The sequence below is a fragment of the Lithobates pipiens genome, unplaced genomic scaffold (assembly GCF_037356315.1).
Source record: "Lithobates pipiens isolate NorthernLeopardFrog02 unplaced genomic scaffold, aLitPip1_a1.2 Scaffold_8, whole genome shotgun sequence".
Lineage (NCBI taxonomy): Eukaryota > Metazoa > Chordata > Amphibia > Anura > Ranidae > Lithobates > Lithobates pipiens.
In genome coordinates this window covers 285,368,879-285,391,181 of record NW_027507903.1, presented here as the reverse complement: position 1 = coordinate 285,391,181, position 22,303 = coordinate 285,368,879, and the positions used below count along the sequence as shown (strand labels likewise).

At 38.4% G+C, this 22,303-nt stretch overlaps 1 protein-coding gene across 2 annotated transcripts in view; it reads left to right on the top strand.

The window, feature by feature from the left end:
• The window catches only part of ANO4 (anoctamin 4), a 320,816-nt gene that overhangs the window by 41,620 nt on the left and 256,893 nt on the right, over positions 1 to 22,303 (top strand). For both annotated transcript variants that reach the window (XM_077472273.1, XM_077472272.1), the window contains exons 2-3: positions 11,540 to 11,620; positions 17,037 to 17,282. In XM_077472273.1, coding sequence (XP_077328399.1) covers positions 11,540 to 11,620; positions 17,037 to 17,282 — 327 coding nt within the window. The remainder of the gene's footprint in view (positions 1 to 11,539; positions 11,621 to 17,036; positions 17,283 to 22,303) is intronic.

Below are 22,303 nucleotides of genomic sequence, written 5' to 3'. Positions count from 1 at the left end.
AACATGGGAGGGGGGCCAGGGGGGGGCAAGGAAAGGGGGGCATGAGGGGTAAATGAAAATAGAGGAAAAATAACCAAACAAAGAAACAACAGCATGTACTTCTCTGTTTTCCGCATGAGTTCACTGTGTAAAGGGGGGGCTCCCCAGCAGAGCCCCGCGATGGATGGAGTAAATAGCGGGTAGTGCCGTGAGACCCTATAGGGCCCGCCGGGCTAGGATATGCGTCACAGCGCAACGATTAGTCAGCGGAAGGGGGGTAACGTACACAGTGGAGTCATGCTGAGACCTGACAAAAAATGTAGGAACAAAGATAAAGCATGGTAAGGCAATAAGATTGTGAACATTAACTCAGAACATTGTGCCGAACCTACGTAACAAACACAGTATAATAAAAAAGAAACCTGAACACTTGTCTGTGGACACAGGCGTGTAACCTGAAAGAAGATAGACAAATACTGAAGGCTTACGGCATCTGTAGTCCAGAACCTCCGAGTCCGGTGGAGTAGCAGCTCCCGGTACTAGCTGGTGGCGAAACTGAGCAGCCGGTATAAATGGGAGGGAGAGATGAGGTGAAAATCCAAGGGTGTAATGACAGCGGAGAGCCACTACTCGGTACAACCTAGCTTGCAAGCCAGGTGGAAGGAGGGAGCAAAAAAGAGAAAAAAAAACACAGAACCGTCATAGGGAGACAGTAGAGATCTCAGCGAGGAAAGGTACGTTGCCTGTGGTCTGGATCCGAAGCTCGGAAGCGTTTGGGGGAGTCTTTCCTAGGGCTCCTTTGATCCAGGGCTCTAAGGGTAGAGGCAGATTTGGAAGGTGTAGCCGGTGAAGAGTCTGATCGGATAGAGCGTAAGAATGCTTCCGCTTCAGATGGGTCTTGGAAGGAGAGTTGTTCCCCTTTGGGGGATTTAAGACGAAGCACGGCGGGAAAAGCCAGTGAAAACTTGATCTGTAGTTTAAACAGTTCCGAGCATATCGGTTGAAAGGCTTTACGTTTTTTTGAAACCTCAATAGATTTGGGGGGCTCTGCAGCGGGAGCTAGGCGGGAGCGCAGCTAGCTCATGCGGCGAGGGAACCGGAAGTTAAAGGTGCTTTTTCTCCAAACGCACCTTTATGGTTTAATCTTACCCTTACTCAATTTTTTTAGACACTGGAGCTTATTGCATGGATTAAATATAATATAAAAATACTCTCTCAGGTGATTACAGATCAGAAATTATGCACACTTTCTAGACTAACTTTGACTTTTAATGTTTCGAATTCCTATCTATTTAGATATTTTCAGCTTCATCACACCTTTTATGCACATTTTCCACAGGACAGTTTAACCACTTGCCGCCCGCCCTATAGGCAATTGACGGCTGCAAAGTGGTTGCATAATCCTGACCGGACGTCATATGACGTGATCAGGATTATGAGCCGCTGCGCGCCCCCGGGGGCGCGCATCGCGGCGATCGTTGTTGCGGGGTGTCAGTCTGACACCCGGCAACTACGATCTCGGTAAAGAGTCTCCGACGGAGACTCTTTACCATGTGATCAGCCGTGTCCAATCACGGCTGATCACAGTGTAAATGGGAAGAGCCGGTGATCGGCTTTCCCTCACTCGCGTCTGTCAGAGGCGAGTAGAGGAGAGCCGATCGGCTGCTCCTCTGACAGGGGGGGTCTGTGCTGATCGATTATCAGCACAGCCCCCCCGAGGATGCCCACACTGGACCACCAGGGACGCTGTTAGAATATTAAAATTTATATATGGTTTGGGTCTTGAGTATGATTGACTTGCTAATGTATATCATTATATATTCTAGATATGGATAAAGTGAAATGGGTGTATATGTGTATATATATATATGTATGTGTATGTCTGTGTACATATATGTGCGTATATATGTATGTATATATATGTATATTTACATATATTTATGTAAAAGTGTTTTTAAAGCTTCATATGCATTTCATGGGAAGTAGTTCTATGTACATTTCACATATGGCTGTAATTTAGAGCCAGTTGATCATTCCCCCTCCCCCATTTTAAGAGGTAATGTTACATCCTTATCTAAAAGACAGAGTTTCAGTATGATACATGTTATTTCTTTATATTACAGTATTTCCTGATTAGGATTATCATTACGTACATTGCATTTTAAACGTATATAATCTATTTACTGATATATGTAGAATTTGGTTTAGAAGATAGGAAACTTGTATTGTATAACTTAAATGGTTTAATACATGGCAGTTTTGCCATTTCAATGGAATGTTTTGATTAGAGACGGTTTTGTATTTCAACATCCTGTTGGATGAGGTGGGAGGGAATTTGCTCATTCAGAATTCGCGGGCTTTCCCTGTGGTACAACAGGGCTCAGTTAAACCATTCTTAATTGGGAAAAGGGTGGGGGTTTTTAGTTTTAGGGGTAGAAAAATACAGACAGGCTATTCTAGAGGGCAGACTTGCAGAGACGCAGACTGACACAGACTTTGGAGGAGGCTGACAAACTTTCTTACACACACACACATACACAAAGATACATTTATCTTCATTTTAAGAATAAGAAACTTATCGATGCTATTTTATATTCTACATTTTGACACTGTTCTTTTAATATTTTGCTATTTTTATTATTAAATCGATTTTGGTATTTTTACACGAGAACTGAACGGATTTTCTTGGAACTTTCCTCATCAATATGAATTATTGAAATATAGTTATTAATACAGTAATAACTCAATTTCTACATTTTTGGCGAGCCTTGCCAGTGTCAATTTATCCGAATATCGAACTTTTTTTGAAATATTTCTACTTTCGCTTGACGAGAGGGAATAGAAGCACAAACATTGACTATTGAGTCAAGCTTCAGAAGAAATCGAAAAAGCACATTTTCGGCATCATTGAATTGAACTTGGAAGAAAAAGAATTATCAAAATTGGTGAGACGTTTGCGCACGTGCAAGAAAATCTGTTTCTTGATGAAGTAATTTCCCGCCAAGAGAGGGAACGCGTGTTACATGAATGAAGCTTATCCTACATTGGTAAGTATGAATCTTATTCATGAATTGTCTGATGAGAGTGAATTAGAATTTAAAAATCTGTCAAAGTTTGTTAAAGACGATGAATTATGGTGTTACATGTTCAATGAATGCTTACAAGCTAATATCAAAATACAAAAGTCAAAATTTACTTTTAAGAAATTCAGCAAACAGGTTAGGAATTTGATTAAATTGATTAAAGTTTATGATACAATGATATCAGGAGTTCCTGAAAAAATTGTAGTTTGTACTAAGGGGAAAACAGAGACTCAGGTATGTTTGTCTGAGCGGATAGATGATTTGCAGAGTGCAATTCAAATAAAGGATATTCAGTTGCCTGAGTTACAGAATAATGTAAAGTTTAAAACAGAGTCAAGCAAGAGTTTAGAGATTAATAATGTAGACTCTATGAATGTTAATGCGGATTCTATGCAGGAGTCTTTTGTACAAGATAAGCGGTCTATCAAGGTTGATGACCAAGAACAGAAAGGTTTGTTTAAACCAAAATTATCTTCGGTACCAGTTAAACGGTCTATAGGAAAATATGACCAGGAACATGAAGTTTTGCTTAAAAGGAAAATATTAAATAAAGTTTCAGCATGTAGACATATTTTAGACAAACAAAGGGAAAATGGCATTCAAAGAGTTGCCACGTGTGATGCCACACCCAGAGATGATGAGACACACGTCACAGGCGGAGCTAAAGTTTCAGAGCAGACAGGAAATGTTATTCCCATTATACATAGTACACAAAGGAAAACTTTGAAAGTAGAAAATACAGAACATATTTCTGAGCAATTTATTCTTTCTTCTTCAAACAATAGTTTGATTGATTTGCCTTATGCCTCAGAAGTCAAACAGATCAGTACATTGACTGTTAATGACAGTTCAATCAATATGACAAACAATGATGAAAATGAGAGGGATGGATTACTTCCATCACCATCAGGATTTAGGGAAAAAGGTTCTGAGTCACCTCCAAGATTAAAATATGTGACTTCACTTTTAATAGATGAAAGTGGAAGGCCATGGTTACATGGTTTATTAAATGGTAAGAATACTAAATGGTTAATAGATTTAGGATCTGAACTCAGTTTAACTAAACACAAATTATCTGTGAATATTGATTCTCCAAAATGTAATTTAATTGATTTCAATGGAAAAGAAAATACAGTTGCAGTTAAAGTTTCTGATGTGACTCTCGAAATTCCCGGAATTTTAAAAACAAATATAGACATATGGTGTTGCCAAAATACAGAGAATATTTTAGGCATGGATGTGATTAGTAAATTAGATTGGATTATTGATTTAAGTAATTCTACTATATGGAAAGATTCATCTAGGCCCAAATCTATGTTAATAGATTCCTTAAAGTACAGTAACGTTGGAAGTATTTGTACAGCAGTCGCTGACATGTCTTCAGATTTTAATTGGCCACACACAGGAACCAATCTCGAATTGGAACAATCGGTTAGAGCACATAAAAGTCTTTGGAGTCAGACCAAAATGGATACAGGTTTGTTTAAAGATATTGAGATAGAAATTGAGGGAAGAGATCCGAAGCCCCAAATTCAAAATAAGTTGCCACAAGAATCAATAGGTCCTGTTTTTGACATTGTACAATCATTTTTACAGCAAGGAATATTAAAGAAGGCACAATCAGTGGTAAATAATTGTATTTGGCCTATCAAGAATGCTGATGATTCGTATTCTATATCAGTTGATGTAAGATCACTGAATAAATGCATTACAAATAACAAATTTATTGTTCCTAATTTAAATTTTATGTCACAAATGGATGCCAAGGCCAAAGTATTTTCAGTACTGGAAATAGCCAATAGTCATTTTTCAGTACCATTGACAAACAGCTGTCGTTATAAACTTGCTTTCAGCTTTGATAAAGAAACTTATGCATTCACTAGAATAATTCCAGGATTAGATATCAGTGAGGGTTTAGTACACGAGTGCTTGGAGAAAGTTTTATCAAAATTTTCTAGACCAAAATGTATTTTCCAGCACGTGGACAAAATTTTGCTGTCTACACAAAATACAGAGGAACATGTCACTCTGTTGATGGAGTTATTTACTTTGTTACAAACAGCAGGGTTGAAATTGAACACAGAGTCAGTTCAGTTAATGAAAAATAAAGTCAATTTTCTTCATATGCAAATTAGTCAGGGACAGAGACAGTTATCACAGGAAAAAGTTAGAAACATTTCTGCTATTCCAATTCCAACATCTTACAAGGCATTATATCAATTTTTGAGTGAAGTACATTTATGTAAAGAGTTTTTACAGGAATATGATGATAAAGTTAAACCATTAATGGATTTCTTGAAACAAAAAGATGTTGTGTTTGATCAATGGACTCAAACCCAGACAAATGCCTTTGAAATGTTGAAAAAAGATTTGCAGAATGCTGTCTCGTTGCATGCAATTGAAATTGGAATATCTACACCTGTTCTAATGTCTACTAAGATATCTGAGAATTCCATATCAGTGATTTTGTCTCAGGTAAAAGATGGTGAACCGGAAATAATAGGTTTTTTCTCCAGAGGATTGACGAATATGGAAAAGACTTTTGACACAAATATGAAGCAATTGTTAAGTGTTTATTTTGCAGTCAAAGTAACAGAAAAGATTGTGAGATCTAGTAGGATCATATTACAGACACCTTATCGGTCAGTAAAAATTCTTTTAAAGAGAATTCATTCAGGTGAATTATATGACAAATATTGCCCATTTTTTAAAACTTTACAATCTAAACCCATACAGGTAGATGTGATAACAGAACATTCTCAGTTAAATGTATTTAGAAAGCCTGTAAATGGTATTGTTAGAACAAGTGCTGAGAGAGGCTGTGAGCCAGGATTTGTTAATGCTATTAAGAATTGTTCATCAGGTATGTGTTACCCAAAGCATGGTTATACTATTCAGCAAAAATTCTACAGAAAATGTTGAATTAGAAAATGCTAGAAGTACAGTACAACACGCATTACTCTGAAATATTAAAGAGGAGAAGTAAATATATAGTTTGCTTCAATCTTCTAGGGTTGAATTAAAACCTTTTCTTTCGTTTGATAAAACAAAGGTTTTATATCATGACAAAAAAAGAGAAATTGCGTCTTGTTATAGTTTAAATACACAAACTAATAAATTAAGGAGTATTGGTCAGTTTAAGAAAAGTAGAGCAAAGTAAGGTAATTAGAAATGTTATTATTAAAATATGTTTAGTATGTCATAAAAAAATATTAGAATTTTGGTATGTTAAATGAATAAATAAAAGAAGGTATATTTTGCATTTATTTAAATTCAAAATAATGATACTGCATTCTTTTTTAGGATCTGACTTGTAAGTCACCAAAAGGAAGAAATTTTATATTTCTAGACCTTCCAGATGAAAACAAAATATTGAAATTTAAGAATATCAGTTCTGGGAGAAGAATTGACAGAAGAGATTCATTCGTTATAATTATTGTTGTCTTTCTATGTTCAATAAAGTTTTCCAACTTTACAGAGTGCAGCAAGAAGAAGGAAAAAAAAAAAAAAAAAAAATTCTCAAGAGAACCTCTGATAAGAGAGGACATTTTAAAAACAATGGACTTTTGATTTTTTGACTACTGATGAAATAATTTATCCATCAGATATTGCAGTTTTTTATATATTATTTTTATGTGACAAAATATGGTTCTCATATCAAGATGAGATATTTTTTACACATTGATTTTTATAAACACATGTAGTGTATTTTCAGAGTTGAAAGGGTTAAACATCCTTACAATAGAGTCATTCTAGTTAGAGGGAACATCTGGTGTTAATTAAGACAGAGTACATTTTTCTTAAAAGTCATATAGACAAGTTAGGAGTAACTTTTACATTGTAATATGTAACTGTAGTTTTGAAATCATCTCACATATATGAACAAATTGAAGTTAAGAAACATATTTTATGTTTAATTTTGACAAGGTTTATGCTAAACATAATTTGGAGGGAAAAAATATGAATCATACATTTTTGAAGTGATATTCATATTTCAAAGTATTGTACAACAATGTTACATTTATGAATTATGAAATTAAGGGGATTGATTTATTTGGTAAAAGAATAAGAAAATAATAAGGGTGAAAATATTTTTTATGGTATATGAAGCAAAAGGTTTATGAAATTCACTTTTCCTTATATAGAATCAAAATTTGAAAATGTACATTCGAGTCAATTATTTTAAGATCTAATTGTATGAATGAATACAAATGTGATGCGTTTGAGGTATGAATGGATTTAGAAATGGATTTAGATTTAGATTCAGATTTAGATTCAGATATTGATAACAGATTTAAAATGAAAAGATTGTTTAATCATTCATTTTGAGAGGGAATTGTTAGAATATTAAAATTTATATATGGTTTGGGTCTTGAGTATGATTGACTTGCTAATGTATATCATTATATATTCTAGATATGGATAAAGTGAAATGGGTGTATATGTGTATATATATATATGTATGTGTATGTCTGTGTACATATATGTGCGTATATATGTATGTATATATATGTATATTTACATATATTTATGTAAAAGTGTTTTTAAAGCTTCATATGCATTTCATGGGAAGTAGTTCTATGTACATTTCACATATGGCTGTAATTTAGAGCCAGTTGATCATTCCCCCTCCCCCATTTTAAGAGGTAATGTTACATCCTTATCTAAAAGACAGAGTTTCAGTATGATACATGTTATTTCTTTATATTACAGTATTTCCTGATTAGGATTATCATTACGTACATTGCATTTTAAACGTATATAATCTATTTACTGATATATGTAGAATTTGGTTTAGAAGATAGGAAACTTGTATTGTATAACTTAAATGGTTTAATACATGGCAGTTTTGCCATTTCAATGGAATGTTTTGATTAGAGACGGTTTTGTATTTCAACATCCTGTTGGATGAGGTGGGAGGGAATTTGCTCATTCAGAATTCGCGGGCTTTCCCTGTGGTACAACAGGGCTCAGTTAAACCATTCTTAATTGGGAAAAGGGTGGGGGTTTTTAGTTTTAGGGGTAGAAAAATACAGACAGGCTATTCTAGAGGGCAGACTTGCAGAGACGCAGACTGACACAGACTTTGGAGGAGGCTGACAAACTTTCTTACACACACACACATACACAAAGATACATTTATCTTCATTTTAAGAATAAGAAACTTATCGATGCTATTTTATATTCTACATTTTGACACTGTTCTTTTAATATTTTGCTATTTTTATTATTAAATCGATTTTGGTATTTTTACACGAGAACTGAACGGATTTTCTTGGAACTTTCCTCATCAATATGAATTATTGAAATATAGTTATTAATACAGTAATAACTCAATTTCTACAGACGCCACCAGACCACCAGGGAAAAGGTAATCCTCCCTAGACCACCAGGGATGCCAGTCAGCACAATGGGTGCCAATCAGTGCCCATAATGGATGCCAATCAGTGCCCACAATGGGCATCACTGATTGGCATGCATTATTGTTTGGCACAGATTGGCATCCATTACTATAGTATAACACCAATGCCGCCTATGAGTGCCCACCTGTGCCGCCTATGAGTGCCCACCTGTGCCGCCTATCAGTGCCCACCTGTGCCGCCTATCAGTGCCCACCTGTGCCGCCTATCCATGCCCACCCATGCCCATCTGTGCCGCCTATCCATGCCCATCTGTGCCGCCTATCCATGCCCATCTGTGCCGCCCATCCATGCCAATCCGTGCCAGCTATCAGTGCCAATTTGTGCCACCTATCAGTGTCCGTCCGTGTCGCCCATCCGTGTCGCCCATCCGTGTCGCCCATCAGTGCCGCCTATCAGTGCCACATATCAGTGCCACTTCATTGGTGCCACATTGGTGCCCATCAGTGCCGCCTTATCAGTGCCCATCAGTGTAGCCCCATCAGTGCCCATCAGTGAAGGAGAAAATGTACTTATTTACAGTTTTGAAACTGAAACAAAAAAAAACATTTTTTTTTTTCAAAATTTTCGGTATTTTTTTATTTGTAGCGCAAAAAATAAAAACCGTAGAGGTGATCAAATACCACCAAAAGAAAGCTCTATTTGTGGGAAAAAAATAATAAAAATTTCATTTGGGTACAGTGTAGCATGACCGCGCAATTGTCATTCAAATTGCGACAGCGCTGAAAGCTCAAAATTGGTCTGGGCAGGAAGGTGTTTAAGTGCCCGGTATTGAAGTGGTTAAAGATTAAACAGTCTGCTTTAGAACTAACACTTAGGTCCGAATTTTTGGATAGGCCTACTTTCGAGATTGTATTCTCATTTTATATTAATCTCTATCTTGTCATTAGAGGTTCTTAGAGCTAGGTGGGTGCGAGATATACCAGATTTAGATATGGAGGATTGAAGGGGTGTGTGGGATTTCCCTCTGCAATCGTTGATATCTTTGAGAGATCGTATGGTTCAATATAAATTGATACATAGAGCATTTATTATGCCATGCTTAAAAAAAATAAATCCGGTGTGCTTTTCAGATTGTTGGAGATGTGGAGCAACTCACGGGGATTTTACACACATCTTCTGGACTTGTCCATATATAGTTATTTTTTGGAAGGAAGTGGTGTATTTATTGAACTCTATCACCTCTATACCTTTACCGATCTTAATGTCTGTTTATTTATTGGGTTTGGTAGAGACTATTCTACCTACAGCGTCTAAGCGAGTGTTTGCTAATATAACACTATTCTATGCAAGGAAAGCTATTGCGTTGTATTGGAAGAAACCTCGGTCTCTCATGCTCTCATATTGCAAACAATTGGTAAATAATAATTTTACATTATATAGAGATACGTATATGAACAGGGGTTGCCCTAGTAAGTATGATAAAGTGTGGGCCAAGTGGTTGGACAAACCACTTACAGCATCAAATGGCCTTGGGGCCATTATCTATGACATGTAAACTTTTATGATTATAAGTTTGAATCCATTGGGGAGAGAAGGAACTAATGCTTGCCTCTTTTCTTTTCCTTCTCCTATAGATGTATTATTGTTATACTGGATTTTTAACTTGTTTTTATTCATATATCCGTGTGTATGGTCTTTTATTGTTGTGATTTGTGCTGTTTGTTTAATAAAGATGAATAAAAAAAGATTTATAAAAAAAATAAAAAAATAACTCTGTTTTCTTCTGGTGCTGTATTTCTCCTCAGAGCTATAATACACCTCCATCCATGAACAACACTGTGCTGGCACATTTCTCACCTACCATGTGTAAAAGTCTATTTCTCTCTTAAGAAATTTCTATTATTAAGTGGACATGCTTTAGGGTTGAGATTATATATATGTATCCGGGGAGTAGAAGAGAAAAAAGGATTGCGGAGGAGGGTTTCGGAATACAAAGCTGTTATTGACCCACTTATTAATTTAAGGAGGTCGCTAATTCTGGTCAGTGTGTGTATGTACACCAGCAGTGAGCACTGTTTTATTGTTCCTCGTTATTAAGGGGAAACACTGTGTAACACTAGCAAGAGAGAAATGGGAGATGTTATGATCAAATATAAAAATAAAAAAAAATAAAAGAACTAATGTGCAAACCTGGACTGGCTCTACTGACTATAATGAGAAGCTGCCAACATAGAAAAAGTGTTCCCACACAGAGTAATAAATGTATATATATTTTTTTTATGCAAGAGGGGTTATTTACTAAAGGCAAATCTACTTTGCACTGCAAGTGCACTTGGAAGTAAAGTCGCTGTAGATCCGAGGGGGACATGCAAGGAAAATAAAAAACAGCATTTTAGCTTGTACATGATTGGATGATAAAATCAGCAGAGCTTCTACTCATTTCAGATCTACCCCTCAAATTTAGAGCGATTGCACTTTCAAGTGCACTTGCAGTGCAAAGTTGATTTGCCTTTCGTAAATAAAGCCCATGGTGTTATGATCGCTTGTGTTTATTATTGATATAATTATTATTATTGATATAATGATAAGGTACATGAGCACGGCACAATATATACATATTGTTTTCTAAATCAAGGGTCACTCCTAAATAGGGGGTTATGAAGTGCAGTGCCCCGGGAGCTGTTCTCATAAGTGTGTGACAAATTATATTGAAGTAGTGAGTCATGTTTTTCCATTAGCGCAGGAATTTGTTAATTACTAGGTGCTACTGCTGCCTCCTGATGCCTGTTTTTTTTTTCTTTGCTGCTTTTATTTAAATGCAAATTGCAAGCCAAGTATATGTCCCCCAGTTGTGGAATGGCCCTATCGACCTCAATGGGCAAGTTTGACAAGCCGTGCGGCCTGTCAAACTCTAAAGCCTGAGCTAAATTTGCTGCAATTGCCAGAATCGGGTCTGAATCAAACATGTAAAAGATTGCTTACTATAAGTCACTGTGCTTTTAAAATAGTTGATCCACTTTGTTGTATCTGTAATAAGTAAGAATAGCACTTTTATGAAATCTTCTAGCTAGTTTCTTCCCTTGAAGTTCTCATTCATTGTTTGTTATTTTACAGACACAGATCCGAACAGTGGAAGCTACAATAACCTCTCTAGTGGGACAAGCTACTACAGCTGTGTCAGTCAGATCACTATAGGTAAGAAAGATAGATAGGTAAGATAGATATAATATAGAATGTGATCAATGTATACTAAAGACAATTTGTGATTTAGGGGAACAAATCTGCCACCACTTTGTGAGTGAGACAAAATTGCGATGGGGTTGATTTACTAAAGGAAAATAGTCTGTGCACTTTGCAAAGGGCAGTTGCACTCTGCAAGTGCAAGTGCTCCAGAGCTTAGTAAATTAGGTAAAACTTCAGCTTTGTAAAGAGTATCCAATCACATGCTGGGGAAAAATAAAAAACTGCATTTTTGCTTGCACATAATTGGATGATGAAAGTCAGCATAGCTTCTGCTCATTTACCAAGCTGTGGAGCAACTGCTCTTGCAGAGGGTAACTGCACTTTGCAAAGGGCACAGTCTATTTTCCTTTAGTAAATCAACCCCAATAGATACGTCTTTCAGTTCAGTTCTATCTACTTTCCAACATTCCCTGACTTGTGAAAGGCGATTTACATGGCCTACTGCTTTGTATATTGCTCTAGGACCTTCTCTACACACCGACCATAAAATGACACAATGGGGGTTATTTACGAAAGGCAAATCCACTTTGTACTACAAGTGCAAACTACAAGTGCACAGTGCACTTGAAATTGCACTGAAAGTACACTTGGAAGTGCAGTCGCTGTAAATCTAAGGGGTATATCTGAAATGAGGGGAAGCTCTGCTGATTTTTTTTTATCCAATCATATGCAAGCTAAAAAGCAGTTTTTTATTTTCCTTGCATGTCCCCCTCGGATCTACTGCGACTGTACTTCCAAGTGCACTCTCAGTGCAATTTCAAGTGCACTTTGCACTTGTAGTTTGCACTTGTAGTGCAAAGTGGATTTGCCTTTCGTAAATAACCCCCTTTATGACAGCATTCAGAAAATATATACCAATTTATATGTAGAGACTTTTTTTTATCCAGCTAAATTTAAATAATGTTTTAGTATATTACTTAGACCGGTTTGAGCATAGTTTTGTGTTTCAGCTACTGTCTTTTTTTGTTTGTAGCGGAAAGAGACTGCTTTGAAAAAATGTGTTTGCCTACTATCACAATACACAATACACAATAAAGTAGAACTTTTCTTCCATTTTGGACAGAGTGGGGGAAGTAGAGTAGGCATTATGTATAGTATATCATAAGGCCCCTTTCACACTGACGTTCCGTTCAGGCCCGCCTGTCAGTTTTTCAGGCGGACCTGAACGGGTGCTCCATAGAGCTCTATGGAGCGTCGGATGTCAGCGGTGACATGTCCGCTGACATCCGACCCGCTCCGATCCGAAAAAGTGATGGAGGAAAAAGCTATTTTTCCATCCGTCTGCGGATCGGGTGACGACGGGCACTGCGGTCCGTCGTCATCCGATCTCCCATAGGGGAGAGCGGCGCTGGGACAGGTCTGTCCCTGCGCAGTGTGCAGAGACGGACCTGTCATCTCCCTGCTCAGCGGGGATCGACGGAGTGATACCCGCTGAGCAAACGGATATCCACGGGGCGGATCAGAACTGATCCGCCCCGTGTGAAAGGACCCTTTGTCTACAAAATATACTTGCCAGCTTTTTTTTTTCTAGTGAATACTTTTTAATTTAGTTGCAGTCTCATCACTTACTGTTTGTTAGGCAGACTTGAAAATACGGAGTAACCAAAAAGGCATACATCATGATACTATTTTATATCTTAACCACTTGACCACTGGGCACTTAAACACCCTTAATGACCAGACCAATTTTCAGCTTTCGGTGCTCTCACATTTTGAATGACAATTACTCAGTCATGCAACACTGGACCTATATGAAATTTTTGTCCTTTTTTTCACACAAATGGAGCTTTCTTTTGGTGGTATTTAATCACCGCTGTTTTTTTTATTTTTTGTGCTATAAAAGAAAAAATACAGAAAATTCTGTAAAAAAATGAATTTTTCTTCGTTTCTGTTATAAAATTTAGCAGATTAGTAATTTTTTCTTCATAAATTTTGGCAAAAATTTATACCACTACATATCTTTGGTAAAAATAAGTACAAATTGGTGGATATTATTTGGTCTTTGTGAAAGTTATAGAGTCCACAAGCTATGGTGCCAATATCTGAAAATTGATCACACCTGAAGTACTGATGGCCTATTTCAATTCTTGAGACCCTAACATGCCAGAAAAGTACAAATACCCCCCAAATGACCCCTTTTTGGAAAGAAGACATTCCAAGGTATTTAGTAAGAGGCATGATGAGTTTTTTGAAGTTGTCATTTTTTCCCACAATTCTTTGCAAAATCAAGATTTTGTTTACTTTTTTTTTTTTCATAAAATTGTCATATTATCAGTTTATTTCTCACACACAGCATATGCATACCACAAATGACACCCCAAAACACATTCTGCTATTACTCCCGAGTACGGCGATACCACACGTGTGAGACTTTTACACAGTGTGGCCACATACAGAGGCCCAACATGCAGGGAGCGCCATCAGGCGTTTTGGAGCACCCAGGCCAATTCTGACATTTCTCTCCTACATGTATAAATCATAATTTATTTGCTAGAAAATTACATAGAACCCCAAAACATTATATATATGCTTTTTTAGCAAACACCCTGGAGAATACAATGGTGGTCGTTGCAACTTTTTATCTCGCACGGTATTTGCGCAGCATTTTTCAAATACTTTTTTGGGGGAAAAAGAACAGTTTTGTGCTTAAAAAAAACACAGTAAAGTTAGCCCAATTTTTGCATAATGTAAAAGATGAAGTTACGCTGAGTAAATAGATACCTAACATGTCACTCTTCAAAATTGCACACGCTCGTGGAATGGCGCCAAACGTCACTACTTAAAAATCACCATAGGTGATGCTTTCATTTTTTTTTACTGGTTACATGTTTTGAGTTACAGAGGAGGTCTAGGGCTAGAATTATTGCTCTCACTCTAACGTTCGCAGCGATACCTCACATGTGTGGTTTAAACACCGTTTTCATATGTGGGCGGGACTTACGTATGCGTTCGCTTCTGAATGCGAGCACATGGGGACAGGGGCGCTTTAAAAAAACATTTTTTTTGTTCATTTTACATTATTTATTTTAGTTTGACATTTTTTTCCCCAAAAATAAATGTTTTGATCACTTTTATTCCTATTACAAGGAATGTAAATATCCCTTGTAATAGGAGTATGGCATGACAGGTCCTCTTTACAGTGAGATATGGGGTCAATAAGACCCCGCATCTCACCTCTAGGCTGGGAAGCCTGAAATCAAAAATAAAAAAAAGATCCTGGCTTTGATCGTATTGGAGAGTCGGTAGAAACACCGGAGGGCGGTGGGAGGGGGGGTGATGTCTATGGCAGGGTATTGCAGGGTATCACCGACTATGGCTTGGTAGTGCAGGGTATCTCCGAGTATGGCTGGGTATCTCCAAGTATGGCTGGGTATCTCTGGGTATGGCAATTTATGGCAGGGTATTGCAGAGTATTGGCTGGAATTGTACTGCAGAGTATTGGCGGGTACTGCAGAGTATTAGTGGGTATTGCAAAGTATTAGCGGGTATTGCAGAGTATTAGTGGGTATTGCAGAGTATTGGCAGGTATTGCAGAGTATTGGCGGGTATTGCAGAGTATTGGCAGGGAATTGAGGGGTTAAATTTCAGTGAGCAGCGATGTGGGCACTGCAGATGCAGCCCACAGCGCTGCTGACACCAATCTCTTCCCCCAGAGTATTGGCTGGAATTGTACTGCAGAGTATTGGCGGGTACTGCAGAGTATTAGTGGGTATTGCAAAGTATTAGCGGGTATTGCAGAGTATTAGTGGGTATTGCAGAGTATTGGCGGGTATTGCAGAGTATTGGCGGGTATTGCAGAGTATTAGCTGGTATTGCAGAGTATTGGCTGGTATTGCAGAGTATTGGCAGGGAATTGAGGGGTTAAATTTCAGTGAGCAGCGATGTGGGCACTGCAGATGCAGCCCACAGCGCTGCTGACACCAATCTCTTCCCCCTCCACTGTACCGATCGGTACAGAGAGGCTGAGGGAGGACTTCGTCATTTGACGGAGCGATCACATGGTAAACGGCCGCGATGAGTGGGCGTTTACCGTGATCCATGATGTGCCGGGTCCTGTGGACCCGGCGGTCATGGATGCTCTTGAGTGCGCGCCCCAGGGGGCGCGCGAGAGCGGAATTCTGGTAGGACATCATATGACGGCCTCTCAGAGTTAAACAACCGCCCTGTAGCCGTCATTCGGCTACGGGCCCTTTTGTTAAGTGATTAAAGAATAGGTAAATCCAACATTTCCTATTCCTGATATGTGCCTGTCATACCATGTACCTGTATGAAAAATTATCCTGTTCTATTTGTATTGCTTCTTTTGTGTGAAATCCCTGGTGTTCCTGCCAGTCCCTCTGCTTTCCTATCAAAAAATGCCCACACTAGGCAGGAGAACCCAGCGTGGTCGGTTCTCTGGCTATGCTGGGAACTCAGTGTTCTCTCCTCCATAGATAAGACTTGTCCTGCCCCTCACACAGCATTTCACTGGGAAGATCAGTGTGCTGCTGCTTCTCCTCCCCTCAGCTCTTATGCAGTTGAGAACAGAGGGAATGGGATCATTTATAAAAAGCAGTAAAAAAGGTATTTATAATGTGTTTTTTCTCTCTTTACACAGGTGTTTTGTATTTCATTTCTATTTTAAATTGAATGGGTTGTTTTACAAGGTGAGGGTTTACAATTACTTTAAGGCCTCACGAACACTGGACGTTTTTACAGCTGCTACTAAGGACATTTAGCGTTTTTTTCCCCCCTACTTCTAAATATTCCCCTGCATGTTAGCCAATGTGTCCATGCACACACTGGGGTTCATTTACTAAAGGTTGAAATTGCAAAATCTGGTGTAGCTGTGCATGAAAGACAAACAGCTTCTAACTTCAACTTGTTCAATTAGGCGTTGACAATAAAACCTTGAAGCTGATTCGTTTCTATGCAGAGCTGAACAAGATTTTGCACTCTCAACTTAGAGAAGGAACTCCATAGGCTTTTATCAGTGTTTAGTGGCAGGAAAAAACCCACTGCCACTGCGCCCAGGAGCAGCAGAGTTTGGGCAGAAAAAAACGATTGATGCTTGTAAACGTGTGCTTGAGAGTTAATCAATTTCAATGGTCAGATTAAATGTATTATTCTAGCCAATGAAATTAATTAACGCCCAAATTCTTGACAAGAATAAACGTGGCTAAAAGCGTTATGCGCTTTTACAAGTGCCGTGCATTTTTTTGTCTGCCAAAATGCTGCTGCTAGGAAGAAGGCTTCAAGAAGAGTTTAGAAAACATCCAATGTGCATGAGGCCTAAGTGGTTCCTGTTGTGAAAATGCCTTAGCGGGCGAAGAATAATTTATATTACAGGTATTTTGTGGCTTGTATAATCAGTATTTTTGTTCTGTAGGATTTGAAGTGAATGGGCCAGTCGCAATAGGAATATCCCACTGGAAAACGCCACTTCACAATGAGGCTTGTCATACCTTGGAACACTCCCAGCACAATCTTCATGTTCCTTCAAGTCCCGCACCTTGCTCCTTCCTTACACAAATGGACATCTCTGAATCTTCTCCAAACTCTTTATCCATTGTACCAAGACTTTCTCACAGCACCAGTGCAGAGACGCTAAGCCAAGACGTAGAAGTCAGCCAGGGTAAGAGATGAGGCCTTGATTATTGTTTGATTTTATGACTGATATACCCACACATTGAGACTGCACAGGTATGACCATAGTGGTTGGTTTTGGTATCTGCATAACAAGCTCTGTCATTTCTGGTCAGTTACGGCACATATACCCTGTGAGATCAGTCAAATCCCATACTGAAAACCTAAGCAAATGTAATCATCTATGTCATCATTTTGGTGTTTTAGAGCAGCTATTAGTCCCTGATAAAAGGAACAACATGGGCAGCATAAAGGTGCTTTGCATTTCATGACTTCAGGCCAAAGCCCCAACATGCCTTCCTGCAACGAAATACAGTAATTTGCTTGTCGACGCCAACTGATTTTTGCATATTAAACATTTACAGCGGGCGATATTCTTTATTTTTGTTAAATTTGGAGTGATTCGGCTCTGAAATTGAGCTTTTCTTATAAGTCCACTAAGGGTTATTTACAAAAAAAAGTACATATTTTCTCTTAGCCCAGGGAGCTGGGGTTTACTTTGAACACCCAATCATGTGCAAAGGAGTGTAAAAATAATTGAAATGTACGTTTCACATGATTGGACAAATGAAGAAAGTAGAGCTTCAATGAGCCAAGTAAAAAAATATTCCTTTTAGTTGATCAAGTCCAATGTATCCACAGAGTATAGTTTCCTGAGGCCACTGAAAACATGAATTTATGTAGCTGTTGGAAAGCCCATAGATTAAATGAACCTGAATTTTTTTTTTATATTTCAGCATACACTGTATCAGGTAAGACAGAATATGTGCAGCCTATATATACAGTAAATATATATATATATATATATATATATATAATATGTATATCTATCTATCTATCTCTCTCTCTCTCTCTCTCTCTCTCTCTCTCTCTCTCTCTCTCTCTCTCTCTCTCTATATATATATATATATATATATATATATATATATATATATATATATATATATATATATATATATGTATATATATTTATATATACTGTATATATAGGCTGCACATATTCTGTCTTACCTGATACAATGTTTGCTCTTCTTATTCTTCTTATTCACTCTTCTGCTACGCTATGTGTAGTTTGGTGTAGTGGTTAGCACTCTCACCTAGCAGTAAGAAGGGTCGGCTGGTTCGAATCCCAACCACGACACTACCTGTCTGGAGTTTGCATGTTCTCCCTGTGCCTGCGTGGGTTTCCTCCGGGTACTCCGGTTTCCTCCCACAATCCAAAGACATGCAGGTAGGTTAATTGGTTAATCTGTCCAAAATGTACCCTAGTATACGCATGGGGACCTTGAATTGTGGGCTCCTTGAGGGTAGGGACCTATGTGAGTGTGCAAAGTACAGGGATAGGGACAATTGTAGACACTCAGGTTGAACTGGATGGACTGGTGTCTTTATTCAACCTTACTAACTATGTAACTATGTAACTATGTATGTAACAATACCATACTTCTCAACTTTCTGAGGTGGGAAAGATGGACACATTGGGGGTTATTTACTAAAACTGGGGAGTGCAAAATCTGGTGCAACTCTGTATAGAAACCAATCAACTTCCGGGTTTTATTGTCAAAGCCTAATTGAACAAGCTGAAGTTAGAAGCTGATTGGCTACCATGCACACCTGCACCAGTTTCTGAGTGCACCAGTTTTAGAAAAATCTCTGCTATCCTCCTAATAATGCAAACTCGAATTAAGATACAAAATGTGACAGGTTAAGTCCACGGGTGCTTTTTTCACCCCAAATTTATACCTTATACAGACTTTTTCAAATAAAAAATGCAATCATTTAGAGGTTGGAATGAAATGTGCAACTCTTGGTAGTTAAATAGTTCATGTTTTTAGTGGCATATACACCAGGTCGAAAAGAGGGACAACTGAGGAGCTAAGAAGAGCCAAGTTAATTGGTTCCAAACAAGGGACAGACACTCCTAATGGCAATCAGATGGGAGTTATGCAATAATGCATCGAAACTGTGACACCACTGTTCTGAAATTGTATCTTTGCAGCTTTTTGCGTCGCTTCCAAGCTCTAGCCTGCTCCGAGCACCATGAATAAACATTTGAGGTGATTTACTAAATGCAAATAGACTGTACACTTTGCAATTGCAGTTGCTCCAGAGCTTAGTAAATGAGGGAAAGCTCTGCTGACTTCCTTTCCAATCCAATCCCTTCCTATCCAATCATGTGCAAGCAAAAATGCTGATTTTTTTTCTTGTATGTATTCTTTGCAAAGTGAACCTCATTTACTAAGATGTGGAGCAGTTGCACTTGCAAAGTGCACAGTATATTTGCCTTTAGTAAATCAACCCCATTATTAACGGGTGGGGTGGGGGTTCCTTTGTCTCCTGGCAAACAAATAAAAAGTTGTCCTGAACTCCTGTAATAATAATAATAATGTTACTGATTTTCATATTTACATTAGCTTTGCTTATTCCCCAGTACATCAGAGCTCAGAATAAAAGAAATAGGACAGGCATTGCTCAGTGGAAAACGAATCAATGTCATAATAGCTGTGTAGGGGTGGGAAGCAGACCAAACTGTATTGTTATTGTGCATTAGATCAAAGTGTGGTCATCCGCCTTTGGTATTAGTATGGGCAGAATTGCCTGAAATACAAGAGTTGATGAACACTATTATTAATATTTATCAGGTAAATCAGTATGACTTCATGTATTTTAAATGTTTATATAAAGTAGCTGTGCCATCTATTATTTATATTGATGTACTACAAATGATGATGATCTTTGTTTTTGAAATGGCTATTTATGACAGTGGGGTATGAGGGCCCGTGTCTGCATTCATACATGTGTTTAGCTTTATTCTTGCTGTCTCCATTGTTTCAGATGGGTCTTTTTCTAGTTAAAGGTAAATGTCTGAGGCATTGTTCTATTTGTAATGCTGAAACTTTATTCTGATTAAACGATGACTTATATAAATGGTTCTCTGAGAGTTCTGTGCTCAGCCTTGAATAAAAACATTTACTTCATTGCAGTATTAAGGATAGTGACAGCATGAAGCAGGTGCTGAATGCAGCTGTCAACTCACTACAATAGCCCTGCTAAGCTCTGTCATTTGAGTTAAACAACTGTTATTAGTATGGATCCATAGTCTACTCACGACTGTTATCAGGGGTCATTCTATGGTAAGCCTGAGCTGTATTTAGAAACTAGATAAATTAAGGTTATAATAACCACCCTAGGTATGAAACCTTGTTATGGAGGTCTGTGTGAGCATAGAGAAAAGCAATGTTTACATTTGGTTTCCATTGAGTACTAGGCGATTGATGTGATTGGACACAGCGATCACATGGTACACGACCATGTGATCACCCAGACACAGCGGTAATGTGACCCGCTGTGTCCATGGGACACACCCATCACCAGGCTCCCACATGCGAGCTCAGTGAGCTGCGCAGGAACCACCAATGCAAGCTGACCTTTTGGCATGTTGACCCGCATCGGCACTGCTTTCAGTCCATTGTTTATAGGCTGTGGATGGACAGAAGTGGTTAAAGATACCTAGAGTTCAACTCTTCTTACTTTAAACCATTTTGCTATTTTCAAATTGATTCATGTATTAGATTTGAAAAGACTGACGCTGCATTTTAGATGTTTGGCGGCTATTACTGCCCACTTCAAATTAGTATACTCTTCTTACAATTGGAAGTGAAAGAGCATCCGGTAATTGAACACTCTCAAACACAGGTCATACATGGCTTGCTCTTATTCTACTTTTGCTTCTTTCTCTCTTCTCAGCAATTATTAGCTGAGATAAGAGCTTTTTACAAGAGGGATGGGGCATTGGAATAAGTACACATTTAAGCCAGCCGTACATCAGTATGTTTCAGCATTGACTGGTCAAATTTTTAGATTGGCTTGTGTACAACCAGGCTGGTGGGTTTTTCCTGAATGATCAGTGCCGCCGGCTATAGCCTACAGTGCAGATCAGTGTATTTTGATGACAAGGAGGGGGCCCTGCTCTCAGAATACAATACCAAAGTGGGATGGATTCCTCCAACTACCTCAAATGTGTGTTTATTAAAGTGTCAGCTGCTGCAAAATGGAATTAAGAGGACATTATCAAACAAACCAAAAGACTAACTAGTTCACTATTAATGCCTGGAGACTCAGGCTGTTGGATCACATCCTGACTATAGAGGAGGGGAACTATTCTTCCTGGACAGAGAAGAGGATTTTGGGACCTGTAGCCCTGTAGTCAACTCTAATGCCTTGTACACACGGTCGAAAATTCAGACGGAAAAAGGTCCGATCAGAAATTCAGACGGAAAAGGTCCGATCAGATTATATTGTCGGAAAATCCGATCGTGTGTGGGCTCTAACAGACTTTTTCCATCGGAAATTTCTGATGGAAAAAATTTGAGAGCAGGATCTAAAATTTTCAGACAAAAAAATCTGATCTGACTTTTTCCGATCCTTTGTAGAGAATTCTGATTGGACAAAGTGCCACGCATGCTCAGAACAAATTACGAGACCAAAGCTATGGGCTACTAGCCTCAATGTAGTCCCATCGTAATGAACGAACGTCATCACGTTCTGAACGATCAGATTTTCCGACCACTTTGTCCGACCATGTGTATGCAACACCAGTTTAGGACAAAATCCGTTGGAAAAAATCAGACGGATTTTGTTGTCGGAATGTCCGACCGTGTGCACAAGGCATTATTGTATTTTTGAGTCACTTCGGAAATATAAATTCCAGAAAGCTGGAACAGGAAAGGATTATGGGAGAGCTTATATATTTCACTGCTGGTAGGCTCGGCCCGGGGACATCAAAGAGGATAGTCAGAGGCTGCTGTTCTGCGTCCAACTGCATTGGGACTTAGTGGCTCAGCCGACGGTAGTGATGCACAGCTAATTCATCTGCATATAGCTGCATCGGTATACACAGGATATTTGGAATATTTGTATTTTATTTATTTATTTTTACTAGTACTGGCGGCAATCAGCAACTTATAGTGGGACTGTGATATTGCGGCGTGCATTCTGACACTAATTGAC